At 44.3% G+C, this 19,853-nt stretch overlaps 1 protein-coding gene across 1 annotated transcript; it reads right to left on the reverse strand.

The window, feature by feature from the left end:
• Positions 1-175: 175 nt before the first annotated feature.
• On the reverse strand, positions 176-13,648 carry LOC131897371 (uncharacterized). Its single transcript, XM_059248266.1, has 3 exons — positions 4,934-13,648; positions 3,648-3,941; positions 176-804 (listed from the first exon to the last, which is right to left on the reverse strand). The coding sequence occupies exon 1, from the start codon at positions 12,159-12,161 to the stop codon at positions 9,474-9,476; it is 2,688 nt and encodes an 895-aa protein (XP_059104249.1). The 5' UTR covers positions 12,162-13,648; the 3' UTR covers positions 176-804; positions 3,648-3,941; positions 4,934-9,473.
• Between the last annotated feature and the right edge of the window lie 6,205 nt (positions 13,649-19,853).

Below are 19,853 nucleotides of genomic sequence, written 5' to 3' on the forward strand. Positions count from 1 at the left end.
CCTAGATGCTTTTTCAAGTGGTGTTGCAGGCTGGCACTCGGAGGAGCTAGCAACGTGTTAGTTTATAATGAGCAATAAAACTTTCACGTTGGGGGGAAATGAGGTCAATGTACATTAAGAAAAATGTTAATTTCTTGGAAAGGAAGTATATTCAGTTCACAAACATTTGGAAATGTTTAAGGAAATGGTGAGGTTTAATTTCAATGATACCGTTAAAAAATACCTTTTGTAGAACAGTTTTCAGAGATTTTCATCCAGTGATGGTAATACAGAATAAAATGAATATATCCACATACTCCTGGTGGGTGTCTAACCTACTGCCCTTTTATATGGTAAAATGAGTATCTCCATGTACTCCTGGTGGGTGTCTAACCTACTGCCCTTTTATATGGTAAAATGAGTATCTCCATGTACTCCTGGTGGGTGTCTATCCTACTGCCCTTTTATATGGTAAAATGAGTATCTCCATGTACTCCTGGTGGGTGTCTAACCTACTGCCCTTTTATATAGTAAAATGAGTATCTCTATGTACTCCTGGTGGGCATCTCACCTACTGCACCCTTTTGGAGTATATCTAACTCACTGGAGTCCTAAAACGATTATTCCCTTTGACTCCACAATTTTGTTCTTGAGATTTTAACCCACAGGAAGCTTCAGCATGAGAAATCTTCAGGTACAGAGATCTGTCCTTGGTATTATTTATGCTCCTGTCACCAACAGTGACCACACACAGAAATGGCCTGTCTGACTGCATGGGAATGTCCAATAGGCTGTAGTCCACAGGCCCAGGCAAACAGTTTGAATCTGGTAAGAACATATGGAAAAAAGAAAAAGAAAAATTTTGTATCAAATGTCAAGTGGCAGCGGAGAGATAAAATGCCTTACATGGTGTATGGCTCTCACACAGTAAATACTAGAAAGAAACTCAGGCTGACATTTGTAGGCTTATATTCAGTCAATGGACAAATGAGAATTTTGTTTCCTCTTTTTCTTTTATATGAGCGCTAATGTCTTAGGAGAAATTTTTCATTAAAATAACTTAGAAAACAGAAATCTGTCTCTTTGGTAGATTCTAGATTTAGCAAAGAACAGTGAAATGATAAAGGGTTCTAGCTCATTATTTCATAAAAGTGAAAGGTTTCTGAAGAGAAAAGCAGGGAGCTATGCTTTGTTAATTAATATGACCAATGTTTGAGAGCAGGAGTCAGGGCGTGGATTGTGAGTTCAAGTCCACACATATCCCCATGTGTGTGACATTGGAGAGGTTGTTGCAGTTTTTAATCTGCAGAGTGCACCGGGCAGCACACCTTGCTGGCCGGATTGAGTGTGCACATGGTGCTGGCCTGTAGGAGGCGCTCTAGCCACTGTACTGCTCCCCTGTCATCACCTCACCAAAGCTCAGCCCCAGAGCCAGGAGCTACTCAGGGGTAAAGTGCTTGCTCTGCAAGCATGGGGTCCTGAGTTCTGTTCCCAGCACCCACGTGAAAACTAGGCATGGAGGCGTGCATCTGTGACTGTAGTGCTGCGGGGTGGTCTGGAGGTGGACAGGTGCCAAGAGTGCAGTGTAACTGAAGGTGCCAGCTGTGCAGTCTAACTGAAACAGCGGTGGAGACCTAAAAAACAGTTGGGTGTGATGGCAGGCAGATCTCTGTGAGAGTTCAAGGCCAGCCTGGTCTACATAGCAGAGTTCCAGGCCAGTCAGTTACTCTGTCTTTAAGACAAACAACCATAAATAAGTGAAAAAGATAGAGTGCAATTAGAAGAAAATGCCTGAGTTTGACCTCTGACCTTCACATACATACACATGGCTGTGTACTCCCCCACTCCCCAATCAACTTGATAAGTCACTTGCTGGGTGACCTTGACAATTACTTGTGCAAGCCTTGTTTGGCTTTTTCAGTTTTTAGTTTTTAAAGTGGCAGCAGCAAACCACTTGCTTCCAAGTTATTGGGAGAATTGACTGAAGTCGAGCCAGAAGCTTGGTGTCCATAACAAGTGCAGAGATGGAGAGGGGTATGGAGGGCTGATGGGATTGGTTCTGTTTTTACATGGGTTTATTTTGAAGCGTGAAGAAGTAGGGAAGTGAGCAGAGGTGGGAGAGCTGGCTGGAGGTGAGTAAGCCAACACGTGCTGAGGGTTTATTTCTGCCCTGACAGATTTGGGGGAAAGTCTGTGATGTCTACAGCGGCTGTGGGTTCACTCTGCAGTGACTCATTGGAAGTCTGTGATGTCGTTGGTTTGTTTTTCTTATTTATTCTTCTGGGGTGCAGCCACCAATTCCCAAATAATTCACATAGAGGCTTATTCTTTTTTTTTTTTTCTTCTTAATTACAAATGCTAGGCCTTAGCTTGGCTTGTTTCTAGCCAGCTTTCCTCAACTTAACTGATCCCATCTACCTTTTGCCTCTGGGCTTTTCCTGTTTTCTTTCTTGTGTAAATCTTACTCTGTGGCTTGCTGTGTAGCTGGGTGGCTGGCCCCTGGAGTCCTCCTCCTTCTCTGGCTCCTTCTTTTCTCCTCCCAGACTTCTCCTATATATTCTGCCTGCTATTGGCCATTCAGTTCTTTATTAGACCATCAGGTGTTCTAGACAGGCACAGTACCACAGCTTCACAGAGTTCAATGCAGCATAAACGAAAGTAACAACCTTGAAATCCTATTCTGCAGCAGTGTGATGTAAGTAGAGAACCTGTCCTCATTCCTGCTGCCTGGCCCCTTCCCAGGCTTCCCACATGCCCATGCACGTGACCCCTCCGCTGCTCTAGACCCAGTTGTTCCTGACTGGGGCTGGCCAGTGATGCTTTGCCTGCTAGGAATGCAGATTCTCATTACCCAGGGTGCTGGAGCACTTGCATGTAGGATTTTGTATTTCCAACAAGTTCCCAGCTCATGGCCCACACCGAGTAGCAGGGTTCTAGAGTATTCTCAAGCTGGTTCTTTAGATGGTTCTATGTGCCCCCATTCAAAGAGTGGAAGACTAAGGACACTCTTTGTGCATCTCCAGGGAAGCTGCTTTAAGATGCGTAGCTTAATGTAAATATGGCAAAGGTTTTGTGTTATGATGTAACCTGTTGTAACCTGTTAAATCCACCAACCAGTGTTCAAAATTCCCAGGTACAATCTGAGAACATGGTATTCTAGAAAGTTGCTAAATGGCAGGCTGACTTGGAGTAGTGGGAGGGAGAAGAGATGCTTTTTTGGGGGGAGGGGGATTTGAGACAGGTTTTCTCCATGCAACTTTGGAGCCTGCCCTGGAACTCCCTCACTGTAGACCAGGCTGGACTCGAACTCACAGAGATCCACCTGCCTCTGCCTCCCGAGTGCTGGGATTAAAGGCGTTTGCCACCACCACCCAGCTGAAGAGATGCTTTTTGAGGGTAGCATGTCAGTGTATTGGCAGCTTATCATTTGGCATTTAGGAACCTCTTTTAAGCAGCAGTAGAATGATGTCACCACAGTGCAGGTCAAAGTTCATGAGTCCTTCGCTAAGATAGAGGAGGATGGACATAGGATTCGTAGGGAACTTGGAGTCAAATCTGCTACATGTGGCAGAATATCTATGCTATGATGTTCCAAAGTGCCAACACAAAACATCTTTATCAGAACTGTCTACACAATTTCAAAAATGTCCCCAGAAAACCTCACTTACTTCTTAGCTCCCACGATCCTGGTGCTCCTCTGTGGCTTAAAGGCTGTGGGTCTCGGGGTCTAGCAAATCACAAGCACACGAGTGAGTGCCAGGGACCTTGGAACCTCATCCACAAAGAGATGACTCCCCCTTGTGCCTAGACGGGAAGCTCTCACGGGCAACTACTTCAAATGGAAGGAAGGTGGGTGACGCTTCTTAGGAAACGTGTGCCATCCTATTTTTCCACAGTGTGAAGGCGGGCTGACAATACCGGAGCTTTCGTCTTTCGTCTTTGCCCATTCTCAAAGCCCTGTCCTAGAGGAAGGATCGAAAAAGGAGACAGGGGAAAAAATAAGAAGAAAAGGAACCGGGAGGCACTGGGGATGCTGAAGGAAGGTAACTAATTACAATCTGTCGAGGAACTGAGTCCGAGGACATGGGGAACAGGTAAAACTAAAAATGGGAGAGAAAGGGGAGCAAGTGGCTCTGATATAAAAGAGTGGGGCCTACGATGTGCTCTGATAAAACCAACTCCGAGTTCGGGACAAAAGCAAGGGCCCTGGTGTTCTCGGCTCGACAGTTCTAGCTCTAAAGTATAATGGTCACACCAAGAAACTCACGGCGGTGACTGCACTGAGTCTGGAAGACATCATTCCCCCTCCACGCCTAACAATTTCACCCAAGGGCTCCGGCCAGACCAACGCCACTTCCGCTCTCCTCGCCTCTCCCGGATGTGGTCTCCTAGGCGACTAGCCCTGTTCTGAACATCTCCTTCCACCTAGCAGCTTCCAAGGGCGCTGGAGCGGGGAAAGTCACATGACGACTCGTCTCCTGATGCTTTTGAGACCCTGCCCTCATGGCGGCAGGAGGATTAGGGAGGCCACTGGGCCTGAGGGTTGGAGCAAGTGGGCGGAGTCTGAAGATTTAAGTGAGGGGTCCTCCTGAACCCCAACCCTTGGGTTCCGGCAGTTTGCACACCTAGTCCCACCCACCCCACAAGTGATCTTATGGATGCAAATAGAGTTCGATTATTGCCCCTTTATTGATCTTAAATTACAGACCCATTCTCACTCCCCTCCAGAAAGCTCTTTCTTTGCTGAGGGTGCAGGCAGTGGCTGAGCAGAAAGGGCAGCTAGGTGAAGATTTGCAGGCTATAATTAATAGAGGCAGGTCTCTCCTTATCTACTAACTTCATGTCTCCAAACTTGTCCAGCTTTTGGATTTTTTGGTGTGGTCCCTAGGAGGCATAAGTCCCTAGGAGTTTATAAGTCTTGAATCTTTATAGCTATGTCCGGGCTTCTCCTTACCCCTGAGCCTCTCCTTGGTACTGTGATGGGGTCCCTCGTTGTGACCTTGCCGGCTCCTCTCAGAATAACTGTGTCTATTCTCAGAGGGACTGTAGTGAGTTCTCTCAGAATGACTGCGGTGGAGTCTGGAAGAAGACCTGTATAGCCTGGACTCTGAGGGAAGGTGGTGGACTCTCCCAGAAGAATTATGCCTTTTCCTGCCAGAGGGACTGAAAGGGGTCCTCTCAGAGAGACTACCATGGCTCCTTTCTGAAGGACTGCACCGTGTCCTCCGGATGGGACTGAGATGGCACCTTTTTGAGGGACTGTGTCCTCTTCTCTCTCGTCCTCTTCTCTCTTGAGGACTAAGAGACCTCCTAGAGGGACTCCTAGGGCGTCTCCCAGGACTGGGTCGGCTCCTCCCTGAAGGAATGCGACCTATCCCCTTAAAGAGACTGTAATGGATCCAGTCAGAGATATTTTGAAGGGTTCTCACAGAGGGACTACTATCCTGTCTCGGGGAGGGACTGCAATGACTCCTCTCAGAGAGATGTCTAAGGGTTCTGTCAGAGGGACTGCTATGCCTTCTCTGAGAAGGACTGTGGTATCTCTTCTCAGAGAGACTTTCATGAATTCTCTCCCAAAGGATGCGCTTAGTCCTTTCAAAAGGCTTATTATGGAGGGCCTTCTCCCTAAGAAGCCATGTTGTTCTTCCTTGGGTGTGTGTGTCTCTTTAAAGTGACTCTTCAGGGATCTCTTCAAATGGGAGTCAGGTCCCATTCTCTCTTGGGCCTGAAATTTGGCTCCTACATGAGAACAGTTCTTAGACTCCAGATAGGAGATTTCATCACCATAGTTTTTCTTTGCTCTGCCAAAATGCCGTTGACATTTTGAACTACACTCAAATGTTGGAAGTTTGAAAGAGATGGATAGTGGCATCTCTTTCCGAAGCCATGGTCTCCAATTGCCAAGGTCTGGGTTGGAGAGAGCTCACTTGTTTTGGCTGTTGAGTCTGTCTACATTGGTCACCTGTTCCCTGCAATCTGTCCTCTTGCTTAGGCTTCACACCTGCTGACCTTGGCTGGGCAACTGGTGTGCTGGCTTCTTTGCTATCTCCTGCTAAACAATAACCCTTGGCTTTTTGTTTAGGGTGCAAGTATTTGGTTGACCTCAAATTGTCTGGCCTTGTCCTGTCCTCAGGCTTCTGTCCAGTATAAGCCACAATTCTATGTGCTATTTGGAATGCCTGCCTTAGGCCCTGGAAAAGCAGCTGGATGAACTTGGGCTGAGAGGATTTCTTAGGTTGTGTCTTCGAAGAAACAGTGCTTGTTTGAATGGTTTCAATACTCTTGCTTCTTGATGGACACATCATTCTAAAAGGACTCTCTTCCGGGGTTTCACTATTTTTGTAGAGCTTTGTGTTTTGTGTTTTAAGTCCCTTGATGGTTTCCTTCAATGGATAGTTTAAGTCAAAGGTCTTTTTGAGGCTTGATTTCGACCATTTTTCTTCCTGATTACTTTCAAAGCCACTCTCGGATACAGAGTGAACCTGACGGAATTCATGGTGCTCAGAGTCTTTGGCGTCTGTCTGGCGGACTACCCCATGGCTGCCCCGTTGCTTTTTTCTTTTTTTTCTTTTTTTTTTTTTTTTTTAAGATTTATTTATTATGTATACAGTGTTCTGTCTGCATGCATGCATGCAGGCCAGAAGAGGGCACCAGATCTCGTTACAGATGGTTGTGAGCCACCATGTGGTTGCTGGGAATTGAACTCAGGACCTCTGGAAGAGCAGCTAGTGCTCTTAACCACTGAGCCATCTCTCCAGCCCCCCGTTGCTTTTTTCTATTGTGCACTTTTTGGGAAGATCGGGCCTGGAAATCTCTTGGAGTAGTTGGACTCTTGGAAGCTGGAGGATAGATTTTAGCTTTCCTTCGTGATGGTGATGTAGTGCTCTTCCATGTATCTGCTCTTTTTCTCCCACGATGCTTTGAGACTTGAGGTCTTTTCCCAGTTCTCAGTCTAAAACCAAGATGCAACCGAATCTCACCGTGGCCTTCAGGGGTGCTTAAAAGGTGGATCTGCCCCAGGCAGAACACCTTAGATTTTATACTTTGAAGGTCTGGAACAGGGTGCGACTCAGACAATTCTACATTTTGTGTTCTGGTGTTGGATGCCATAAAATTTTTACAGTGAATCTGTGGCCCTGCACTCGGGCCACAGGATGCCCTACCTTGCAGTCTAGGCTTATGCTTGAATTTTAGAGACAGCTCATCTGGCAGCTTAGTTTCTGTGAGCCCCTCAAAAGGTATTATCTCTTGCAAATGTGGCCCAGGGTTGCCCTCTAAAGACTGAGGACTTGTTCCCAGGCCCAACTCAGAGGACATCACATCTTGCAACGGTTGCTCTGAATTGAATTCCATAGATTTCAGAATTGTACATAATTCTGATGACTTGATATGCTGCAAATGTGGCTCATCCCTGAACGCTATCTGTTTTATTTTTTGAAGTTGTTGCTTTTGACTTAATTTGTGAGACTTCCGATCTCGCTTCTGGTTTCTGGCATTGAGTTCAGAAGGCACTACTCTATAAACCTTTGAGTCAGGCCTGCTTAGAGAATCCCACAAACTGTGATTCTGAACCATGATTGATCCCTGTATCCTTCATTGTGTAGATATATGTGGGCTCAGATTTCACACCTTTCCACTTTGATGCACAGTTGACTGACTCAGGTTTCATACCTTGAAGGTGTAATTCTGGTGTTAACATAGTTAATTTCCTGTCCTGTAAATGAGCGGTTTCCAACTGCAAAGGTTCCCTGCCTTACCAAATGTCATTTTTAAAGATTTTACATCTTGCCACAGTGGCTGATACACAAAGCCTACGGGTTTCCCTTTTTGAAGTTTGTCCTCTGAAATCACTTCGGAAGACTTCATACCCTGTGAGCATAGGCCAGGACTGACCTCCATAGATCTTCCATATTGAAGCTTTGTCCCCAGAATTGACTGAGAATACTTCTCATCTTGTAACTGAGGGCCTGAGTTTAACTTCCCTGATTCCCCATTTGGGGGCTTGGACTCCACTGTCACACCTTGTAACTTTGGGCCTTGATTAAACTCTACAGACTCCTTAGCTAGGAGCCTTTTCCCTTGAGCCAACTCAGACGGCTTTTTATTTTGTGTCTGTGGTCCAGAATTGAGGTCCACTGCTTTTACACCTCGGGATTTTATCTGTGTTACCACCTCAGAAGATTTTATACTTGTGACATGTTGTCCCATAGAGTTCACACCTTGAAGTTTCATGCCCATGATCAGCTCAGGATATTTCAAATCTTGTAAAGGGGGGCCTGAGTCCAGCTCTACAGATTTTGTACCTAAGAACATCTTCCTGGGGTGAAATCATGTTTCTTACCTTGTAACTTTGAACTAGGTTTGATTTCTACAGATTTCATACCATGAACCCTCTTCCCTGTAATGACTTCAGAGGTAATACCTTGTAAGTGTGGTCCAGGACCAGAGTCCACAGACATGACATCATGGACCTTTATACCCATGATTGTCCTTGAAGATTTCAGATCTTGTAACTGCGGGCCTGGTTCCCAGTCTTCCATTTCCATTTCTTGAGGCTTTGTCCTCAGAAATGAGTTAGATTTTATACCTTGCCACTGTGGCCCAGGTTTACAGCCTAGTTTGACACGTTGAGTTTTGGTACCCGTAGCTAACTCAATACATGGTTTACCTTTCATCTGTGAGCTGCAACTTAACTTAGTACATTTCATATTTGGGGACTCTGTTTCAGGTGTCAAGTCAGAACATTTTGCACGTTGCCACTGGGACCCGGAGCTCTTCTCAGATTTCATACCTCGAGGCTTTGTCTGAAGTGCCAACTCAGAAGATTTTCCACATTTCAACTCTACATTGTTTTGTGATTGTGGCCCTTGGCTTATTGCTCCGTATTTCACTTCTGAGGACTGTGACTCTTGTTTAAACACTGAAGGTGTCACAGTTTGAGGCTGTGTTCCTGGGGATGACACTAAGGGATTCACTGCTTGTGGCTGTATTCCAGGGTTTAATCCAGGAGAGCTCCTGTCTTCTAAGCAAAACCTGGGTTTCAATATCAATTTTATATTATTGATTTTGACCTTAAGTTTGGGTCACATGCTTTCGTATTTCTAAACTGTTGCTCAGAGTTAAAATCAATACTTTTGGACCTCTGAGACTGATGTTCCTGGGTTGACCCTGAAGGTTGTTTACCTTGTGACTTCAGCCTCGTAGTCAACTGATCGGATGTCTTCACATCTAGTTGTACTGAGGGTTTTAACTCTTTAGCTGTGACATCCTGAGGTGGTAACCTAAGATTCAGTGTAGATCTATTAACTTGATAGTCAGACAGTGGTATCCAAAGATCAGATTTTGTATTTTCAAGCTGTGGTCCCTGAAGTAATGCCACACTTTTCACACACTGAGACTGTAGCTCTGAGGTTGATGTGATGTTTTCCCCTTCTTGTAGCTCTGGTCCTGGGGACAACTCAGGGGTCTTCACACACTGTACTTGTGGCCCAAGGTTAAAATCCACGGATTTTTTTCCTTGAGGTTTTGGCCCTAGAGCCATCTCTGATGTCTTCCCACCTCTCAGCTGTATGGATGGTTTCCCTTCTGTAGATTCGACACCTGGAGATGGTGACACAACTATTGAATTGTAAAAATGTCACATACATATCAGGTCTTGGTGTCCACTGGATGGATCTTTCTACCTGTGTCTCTTTGTTTAGCTGATCAGTTTTGATCCCTTGAGGCTGTGGCTCAGAAGTTTTGTTCAAAGTTTTAGTTTTCTGCAGCCCTAGTGCTAACGCAGAGGTTTTTACTTGCTGTAACTGTGACTCAAGATGAAACTCTCCGGATTTTTCTCCTTGAATTTTTGACCTGACAGTCAACTCAGATGACCTCACACCTCTCCGTTGTGTAGACGGCTTCAATTCTGTAGGGCTGGCACTCTGAGACTGTAACCTAAAGTTTGACCCTATACATTTCTCCCTTTGAAACTCAGATACTGGAATCCACTGCACAGATTTTGTACCTCCAATTTGTGGTTCTGTATTTAGTGCCACAGTTCTCCCATCTTGAAGCGGTGGCTCTAACATTGGCTCCAAGTCTTTCACTTGGTACACCTGTGATTCTGGCGTCAATGGACAAGGTCTCATACTCGGCACCTGCGGCCCATATTGGCCCTCTTGAGCTTTTACCTTATGAACAACTGGTTCAGGAGCCAATTCAAATGAGGGTGCATCTTTACTTTGTACTTTAGAGGTGAGCTCTATGGGTTTTCTACCTGCAGGTTTGGGTTCTTGATCTGACCCCACAGACAACATACCTTCCGACTCCAACTGTTTGTTCAGGTGGCTGAACATCCCACCTTTCCACTCTGTTGAGCTTATGTGGTCATCCTGTCCGGGCTCAAGAGTTAAATCCATGGGTGCCCTCCCTTGATACTGTTGTGTTGAGACTAAATCCATGAATTTTACTCCTTGGATCCCTTGTGTTTTGGCTCTATTCACAGGTTTTAGACTTTGCTGCTTCAGACATGAGATAATCACACGTTTGCTATCTTGTGTTTGTGGCGGTGAAGTCAGTTCCTTGGGTTTTACATCTTGTAGATAAGGCCCTTGCAACACCTCCATAGGCTTGTCTTGAAACAGCATCCCTGGTACAAAAGTCACGGGACTCTCCCCTTGCTTCTTTGGTTCAAGTTCTAAGCCCATGGCATTTACATCTTGAACACGTGCATAACAGGCCAACCCCACAGTTATCAAATCTTGAATTCTTGAACCTGGAATCAGCTTTACAGATTTCATACCATCTAACTGGGAACTACTTGGGGATATCACTGTAGATTTTATCCTCTCTAGACATTGTCCTAGAGTTAAGACTGCAGGTTTCCTGTCTTCTAACTGTGGTCCTGAAGGTGGTAACTCATATTTTAAACCTTTCAAGTTGGAGCCCAGAGGCAACTCCTCACGTTCCTTATCTCCTGCTTGTATCCCCGGGGTTGACAGCATAGATTTGACTTTCCCCAGCTCTGACTTTGACCTTAACTCCATAGATTTCCTGTCTTCCAAATGAGGCCCTGGCGTTAACTCTTCTTGCTTTGAGGCTATGATCTTCTCTACAGGTTTTATATGTTCCAAATGTTGTCTGTGGATCAATGTAGAAGATTCTACACCTTGTGCCTGTGTTCTTCTGATCAACTCAGAATGATCTACACCTGCTAAGTGTTTCCCAGGAGTCAGTTTCTTTGATTCTGCTTTTGGTATCTGTAGTTCAGATGCTAGTTTATAAGACATTTTGCCTTCAAAGTTTGGTACTAGATTCCTTGTGACATATTTTATATCTTTAAAGGGTGGCTCTTTTACTATTAACTCTGGCTTCATTCCTTGCCTCTCTGGCTGTGTGGTCAACTCAAATATTTTTACACACTCTAACTGCGGTCCTGAGTTTAACTCTGAAGTCTTCACACCTTGAGGTTGAGTTCCTGGAATTACATCAAAAAATTTGACATCCTGCAGCCATGGCCCCGAGTTAAAACTCACCTGCCTTGTGTCTTGTAGCCCTGGAGTCGCCTTTGCTGATTTGGGATCATGTATCCCTAACTCTGGAGTCATAGGACTCATACCATGAGACAATGATCCTGGAGTTTGCTCCCCTAATCTGACCCCTGATAGTTTCGGCCTAGAAGCCAACCCAGAAAATTTGGTATCTTGGTGCCACAGTCCTGGATTGACCTGCTTAGCTATCACTCTTGGATGTTGTAGTTCAGAGGCTGGGATTGGACGTTTCATGCTGCAAAACTCTGATACTTCCGGAGGCAACACAAGCTTCTTATCTTGAACCTGTGTCTCTTGGCTTAATGGCAAAAACGATTCTGGCATCAATCCCTGAGGCTTCCTATCTTGAAGCTCAACACCTGGCATGAACTGTACACATTTGAAATCTTGGTGCTTGGGCTCTGGGATCGCATCAGAGAATCTCACATGTTGCAAGCATGGTCTTATGTTTACGTCTACTGGCTTCCCAGGTTGTGGTTGTGGTTGTGGCTGTGGTTCTGGAAGCTTTGGCCCCAGGATAAAATCTGATGATGTGGTTTCTGGCCCCAGGAAACATGAAATTTCATCATGAGATTTCACACCATAATGTGGGAGGCCTGAGATGAAATTTGCTGGGTTTTCCCCTTGAAGAAGTAGCCCTTGATATAACATTGGAAACTGGACACTTTGCAATTTTGGCCCTGAAATTAATTCTGATTTGACACTTGGCTGCTGTGGGCCTAGATTTAAATCCACAGATTTCACATTTGTGTTCCCTCAATCCGTTCCTTCGGTGATAAACTTTGTAGACGTGGCTCTGGTTTTGTCTTTTCAGGATCTACCTCTCCTGCAGATGACGGTTGTATTACATTTACAGAGTTCTCATTTTGCAACTGTGATTCTCTATCCATTTGCCTAGACTTTACTTCTTGGAGCTGTGGCCTTGGGATCACATCTTTAATATGTGGTTTGGGTCCTGCAGTTAGTCCTGTAGGTTCCACAACTTGTAAGGGTGGTTCGGTGATTACTTCTGCAGACTCCAAATTTTGGGCAAAGGACTCTGATTTCTCACCTTGCACTCCTGGTTCTAGACTAAACTCCAGAGATCTCACTTCTGAATACAGGTCTATGACAGTTCCCTGGGTATCATCGACTTTAGAGACTGTCAATCTGAAGGTCTCTGTGTCTTCATGTTCTGGTTTCAGAGTTCTTTCCGATGGGTTAGTAACTTCTGCACACGGTTCTGGAGGCACCTGAACAAACTTCACATCTGGGGGCTGTGGCTCTGGGGCCATCACTCCTGAGGTCATAGTTTGCACTTCTGAATCTAGTAGCAAATCCAGAGTATCTTTAATTGCACTTCCTGATTCTGGAGTCTCTTCCATCTCTTTTACAACTTGAACAACCAGGTTCAAGAGTATCTTGGAGTGGTGGTGAGCTCATCTCCACAGATTCTGAGGTCTGGCTCAATGGTGCTGGAGTCATCCCTAATGATGATTGTGGCAACGGAGCAGATTCTTCCACCTGCCGGCAAGGTTCAGAGGTCACCCTTGCTTCTGAGGTTGGATGCTGTAGGGTCAGTCCTTTAGGTTCTAGGAAATGATAACTTGGTTTGGGGGTGGCTTCTAAAGATTTTGTTACATAAAAGTGTGTGCTTGGGATCAGTTCACCAACTTCCACACTCTCCACCAGTGCCTCAGGAATTAGACTCCTACCTTCTACCAATGGAGTCTCTGTATCCTCAAGCAATGGTACAGGGGCTATCTTATCAGAGCTGGTGCTTTGTGAACATGGGGCCAAGTTCACAGATTTTATATCTTCAAGTGATGGTCTTGGAGTCAACTCCACCATTTTTATATCTCCTTGTATGTCCTGTGATAGGGCTGAAAGAGCTTCTTCCATTCCTTGAGACTGATAATCGGGGATCCAATGTACTGATTTATTATTTTGCAAAAAATCTGTGCAGCAGACTTTTTGGTTTGGTGTTGTGGTTCAACTGTCAGTTGGCCAGATTTCACATCTCGAAACTGAGACTCAGGGGCCGATGACACAGATGTCTCACTTTGCAGTTGTGGTATGGGGGTTAATTCCTCATATTGTGTATGTGTATGGTGTGATCTGCTGATGCAGTTCTGGGGCCAAATCTATACATACCACTGTTGAGGTTGTGGTCCGTATTTTTCCATTTCTGGGACTAATCTATGGTTATGTCCACAGATTTCACAGTTTGCAATCTTGGATCTGGGATTAGGTGCTCAGATTTTACATTCTTTAGTTCTGGGGGAAAGTCCATTGAATCCCTCACCTTAGGCTGTGGGATTGTGCTCCCCCACCCAAATATTCCATTTCCTGTAGCAGTGGTATGACTGGCACTACTTCAGCTTCTGGAACTTGATGCTTTTGGCCCCTTCCTATAGGTACTGCACCTTGATCTGGTGGTGCTGGGATTGTTTTCCTGGATTCCATTATTTGATGATGTGACTTTGGAGTCAGTGACACACACTCTGTGCCTTGAGGTTGTGGCATAGTCTCCACGGAGTCTTCAACTTGACCCTGTAACCCAGAAGTCAATTGCAGAGACTCTTTGGTTTGAGGCTCTACAATTTGTAGTGGTGTGCTCATACTTCCTGGTCTTATGGCTTGATCGTTATGCAATGTATCCATCTTCACTGATTCCATGACTTGGTATTGTGGCTGTGGGGCTACTCCTACTGGTTCTATGCCATGTGGACTTAATTTGTCAATCATCTCCATGGAATCCGTGACGTGAAACAATGCCACAGGAGTTACCTCCAGGTCATATGTGACTTGACTCAGTCTTGAGGCCATGCTCTTTAATTCCGTGGTTTGATGCTGAAGATGGGTTACTTTTATTGGTTCAATTACTAGTTTCAATGGCTGAGGAGTTACACTCACTTTTCTGCTTGATTTGGCGGCTCTGGGGAAAACCCCACAGAGTCTATCAGCTCCGACTGTGATTCTGGGGTTATTGCCATTAAGTCCATAACCTGAAGCAATGCCAATGGAGTGACCTTTATTGTGTCAGTGGCTGAACGTGGTGTCTTGGGTGTCAGCTCCACATTAGTTAGTTGGGCCTTATGTGTCTGTACCCTTTTTTTCTGGAAGACCTATGACCCTCTGCTCTATATTCAGCTCTAACACATGCTTTGAATCCTTTTTCACTAAAGCTTGTTCTTCCTGAATTATGTTAACTCCTAAATTTCTGGGAGATGGTGTGCCCGTTGATATAACTAAAGGATTCTATCTAAAGTTCTTGGCGGTCATCCTCGGGTTGTGACTGCCTGTTTGAGGGAAATGGCTGTGAAATGATTGCTTCCGTCCTATGGACTTCAGAATTCACCCCAATGTTCATGTGGAGATGAAATGATGGAGGATCTGGAGATGTGTTGGTATTTTGCTCAACACTCTGAGGGATGAGTGTAGGTAACTGAGTTTTCGGGAGCTCTTCTTCAGGGACTCCTTGTACATCCATGAAATGATTGAGTATGTTCCAGGATTTCTTCACAGGCAGAGGCATCACTTGTTGTCCCAAAGTAGAAACCTTCTGAGACATATGTCCTTCCAGTTCTCCTCTGATCAAAGGAGAGAGCTGGAGTGGAGCCCATACTAGGGGTCCTGGACTCTCATCCAAATCAGAGTCTGACCCATGATTTGATTGAAAATGAGTCTTTCCCTTATCTTTTGTTTTCTCTTGTTCCCAAGGATCTAAGGAATTTAAAATAGAGCTAATGAAGGAAGTTTGAGCTTGGAAGGGACGAAGAACTGCCAAATTCGGAGAAAGATCTGATTTCTCAGGATCTGTCAGCTGAGAAGTAGGCAGGGATGTGCCAGGGCTCCTGGGCATAGATGCTTCCTTTTGGGAGGAAACAGGTCCACTATCACTCTGGAATTGCCAAGCTGTCCCTTCAGGAAACATGGGAAGATAAGACAGGCTCGAGCTGTTGTTGGATGATGCAGAGGACATGCTGTAGTCAGTCGAAGTCTTTCCCTTTTTACAGTAACAGCTGGGTGGGACAATCTCCTGAACCACAATGTCAGGGATGGAGGAAGAAGTCACATCTTGGGATTCTGAAACATTCAGCTCCATAAGTGTTGATCTGAGAAACAAAGAGAAATGTTTTCATTTTCTTTGGAATCAGTAGGGGAAGTTAGAGAGAAGGGAGGGAGTGTCTAGTTCAAATCCAGAATATTTTCGGTCTAAGGGAGAGAAGAAGGCAAAGAGGGGTTGCATCCACAAACATCAATTATTTATGTAAAGAATTCCTCCGCCAAGAGCAAAGTAGACGAGCCCGTCAGTAGAGTACTGTGGGAGCCCGTTCTCGGGTTCCTCGTGGCTTTACCCAGCAGGTCCTCATAGAGGATGATTAGACCACGGGCCTGAGTGCAGGTGTCTGAGATGGTCTGCACTTGGCTGTGCTGGAGGAGGAGGTCTTTTGCTCCACCCCTTGGCATCTCTATAAAAACCCTGGGGCAGAGACAGTCGGGGCCCGTTGGAGTAGGTTCCAGGCTCTCTCGAGGCTATCCTTTATTTTCTATCTGTCTATCTCCGCGATATTCTTCGCAATATATCCTTCTATCTAATATTTCCTGCTGCTCGCACTCAAGAAAACTCTGGGGAACTGTGGGGGTGGTTGGGTATACGCCCCACAGAATGGCGCCATGAACAGGGACTAAAGAAAAAAGAAAAAAAAAAGGGACTAAAGAAAAAGGGGGGACTAAAAAAAAAGAGGGGGACTAAAGACAAATGAACAGGGACTAAAGACAAAGTAATAGGGACTAAAGATAAAGGAAAATAGTAGTTTTATTACAGAGTTTTTGGCGAAAGTGCTGAGTTCAGCCCTGCCAGTGGATAGGCATGCCGGTGTTATGGAAAATATATATTTTTTATATATATTGAGAGGCAGGGGTTTTATCCTCTAGAGAAAAGGAAAGTGGCCTGGAAGGATGTCCGATGCTGCAGCGAAATTCTCTTCTGTGAAAATATTCTATCTTCTATCGCTTTCTCAATTTCTGTCTGTGAAAAATAAGTATAAGGCATAGGGTAGTAATATAGTGTAGGAAAAACTTAGACGTGTAAGATTGTGTAGAAAATAAGGCAACTAGACGGAAAAACTATTTAATTTTCTAACTTTGGGGGATATGAATGCAAACTGGAAAAAAAAATCTTTCTTTGGGCTTTACGTGTAGTAAAAAAGCTCTTCTCTGAGCTTATGGGGAAGAAAAAGTTTCCTATGGAAGCTTTTGACCTGGGGACAGCTGAAATGCAAAGTCCAAGCGGCAGGAGAAAGTAATTTCTCCTTGAGGCAAAAATGGGGGTGTAAGAAGTCAAAGTTTAAAGTTGGGAAGTTTTGGGAAAAGTTGGTCTTTCTCTCTTGGGAAAAAAAGTCTTTCTCTTAAACTATAAAGCTTTTCTTGGAAAATTTGGGGGAAAACAAATCTCTCTTAAAAAGCCTTAATCTTTCTCAAAAGCTTTCTTAAACTTAAAAACTAAAGCCTTTCAGAACTCACTCTCTCAGAAGGACAAAAATTAGAATCCCCTGAAGATTAATATGGGGACCACCTATGATTAGCTCTAAGGGAAAACAACAAACCTCTTAAGACAGCAAAACCTAAGCTCTCTTTCAAGCTTTAAAAATCCTCCCTGCAATGCAGGAGGCAGGGACAAGTTCCTAAAAACCTCCTCTAAGCTCTGTCTCTTCAAGCCAGGAAAAGACAGTGGGTCAGAGTACCCTGAGGGAAATGCTTGGGAGAGTGTGGGTAAAGAGCTATGGAGAGCCCAAAAGGGCGGGAACTTTACCTGAGAAAAGCAAAAAAGCCAAGCTTTTCAGTTACATCCGAGCTGAGGCATCAAAGGTTTTATTTGAGTGTTTCAGAAAGAAAAGGTGCTCCTAATCGTCCTTATGCAAAGATCCCCTGAAGCAATGCAAACTCTGTTAGCATTGTACCCTAGCTTCTGACCAAAAACTCAGAGGCGACTGGCCAGTGTCTGAGTTGGGGTGCATTTCGGGGATACTAGGGTTCCTGCAGTTGCAAACTTCCTGGAGCACAGAGCTGAGGCAGGAAGGTGCAGGACCCAGGGAAAAACTGCTAATGAACAAAAAAAGCTAAAGCCAGTGGGTATGGCACAGTTGTCTGCTTTCATGCAAATCCCGGGTTGATAGGTCCACAGCTACAGAAAGAAATCTAAAAAAAAAAAAGCTTTTCTATCAAAATAAGGACCTTTCTGGGAAAACAGTAAAGCTAAACTGTGTCTGAAACAGTTGTGCTGCTGAGTCAGAACACTGTCTGGGGAAAGAGCCCAGCCAGGGCAGGGCAGAACTATCCAGGAGTAAAGCTTTCTTTTCTGTCAGAAAACACCTCTTTGAGAAAAGCTTTGTTTCAACTGACTCCGATGAGATGAGGGAGTGTAGCCCTAAGGGGTGATTGCCTCTGGCATAAGCTCTGTCCTTGAGCACCCAGACAAGCAAATGCAACCCACTGGGGGACTGGGCCAGGTGAAGGCCTGATGAGGCAAAAAACCTGTCCTAATGGGAGTTTAGAAATGGCAAAAACCTCCCTTGTTAGATTTTCAGTCTGTACGCTAACCACACAGACCCCGAAAACAGACAAAAGCCCCTACCTTCAGTAGCAGGGAAAGCCGCCACTGTAGTGTCAGAAACTGTTTCTAGGGTAGAGGGGATAAACTGAGACCAAACTGGGAACTGTCTGGGAGAAAGACTCTGAAGAAACAGAGAAGGGACATAATCCTCCCCAGAAAATATATGACCTGAAAAAGCTGCTAGAATTTGAGGCAGATTCGGGGAGAGAAAAAAAAAAGCCCCTACCTCCAAAAGCAGCTAGCAGGGGAACAGAGCCACAGACAGATAACTGAAGCTCTGCATCTGGGGAAGGAAGGAACAAGCAAAATGAGATAGATCCGTGGGAGAAAATCTCTCTAAAAGAGCTATGGAAAAGCTGTTGTAAATGATTTTGTTTTTCACTGACTGGCTAAGACAAACACAAACCCCTAGGAAAGTTGCTATCAGAAACGCCAGCCTCAATGCCGGCTAACAAGGCAGGTGCAGTTCTGATTTGGGGGCCAGTGTCTGATGAAGGAGAAACACCTGTTAAAGCCAGTTGAGGAGAAAATAGGAATCTCCCAATGTCCCATAATTGAAAATGTAAAATGCTTGTTCAAATCTCCCGTTGCAAAAGCAAAAAACTTTGTTCAAACCTCCCGGGCAAGAATTTGTAAGCAAGTCTGGTAAAAGAACCAGTTGACTCTCAGACCCAAAAAGAACTATGGGAAATGACTGATATAAGGGAAATGATATAAGGGACTGATATTATTATGAACTGATATAAGGGAAATGCATTCTGGGAAAGGTAGTTTTTCCGCTAAAGATGGCGACATTGCCCTGAAACAATTTTGTCAGCTCAAAAATACGTTCATGATAAACTTAAAATACAGCTTTTAAAAGAATAAGGAGGAAAATCACCTAAGAGTTTAAGTGTCAGTTCCAATGAAACATTGAAAGGATATGGAACTAGGTGCTTCACGGTTTGGGGGTTGGTAAAATGCCTTATTTACCCTAATAGCTGTGCAAAGTTTTTATGGTAGTTAGATGACAAAAAGCTACCTATAAGAGCAAACAAGCCACTTTAAAATCCTTAAAACAAGGGAAAGCAGTTTATACACTGAACGTTGTCTTAGAATTGAAGCACTTAGGGGAGCTATCATGAATTTGGGTGAAGGGACAGCCTCTAGTTAAAAACCGTCTACCACTGACCGTGCATCTCTGCCGGTCTGGAACGGCTGAGAGAACTGGCAACTTTGGAGTGTGGCGTCATCCTGGGAAGGTTACAGTCCCCTAGCAACAACTATCACAGTTCTATAACAACACTCACTAAATCCCAGTGCTTTATAGCAAAGCTGACTATAAACTCTAAACTTTAGAAATGATGTATGTATTTCCTGTCTAGTTAAGAGAATCTAATAGTGATGATAATTAAGAGTATGAAGTAGAAAAAGATGAAAATAAGATATGTGAGTTTGTAGAAATTATTCTGTCTTGTTAGATCTGTGTTAAGGAAATCTTTAGGTGTTTGCTAAATTAGATATATGCTAATGGTAGCCCTATATAAGTTTGTAAAATAGATCTATAGAGTTCCTTTAAGAATATAAGCTTGCAAGAAGTATCTAAGGTAGTCTTAAGACATGTAGTAATAAGCTCGTAAGAAATAGATGCTAGTTGTAAATGTAAGTTTAAATAAGAAATAAGATGGAATGAATATAAGTATATAAGTAATAAGAAATATATTTGCTAAAGTAGTTCTATAGTTTCCTTAAGGAGTATAAATAAG

The sequence above is a fragment of the Peromyscus eremicus genome, chromosome 22 (assembly GCF_949786415.1).
Source record: "Peromyscus eremicus chromosome 22, PerEre_H2_v1, whole genome shotgun sequence".
NCBI lineage: Eukaryota > Metazoa > Chordata > Mammalia > Rodentia > Cricetidae > Peromyscus > Peromyscus eremicus.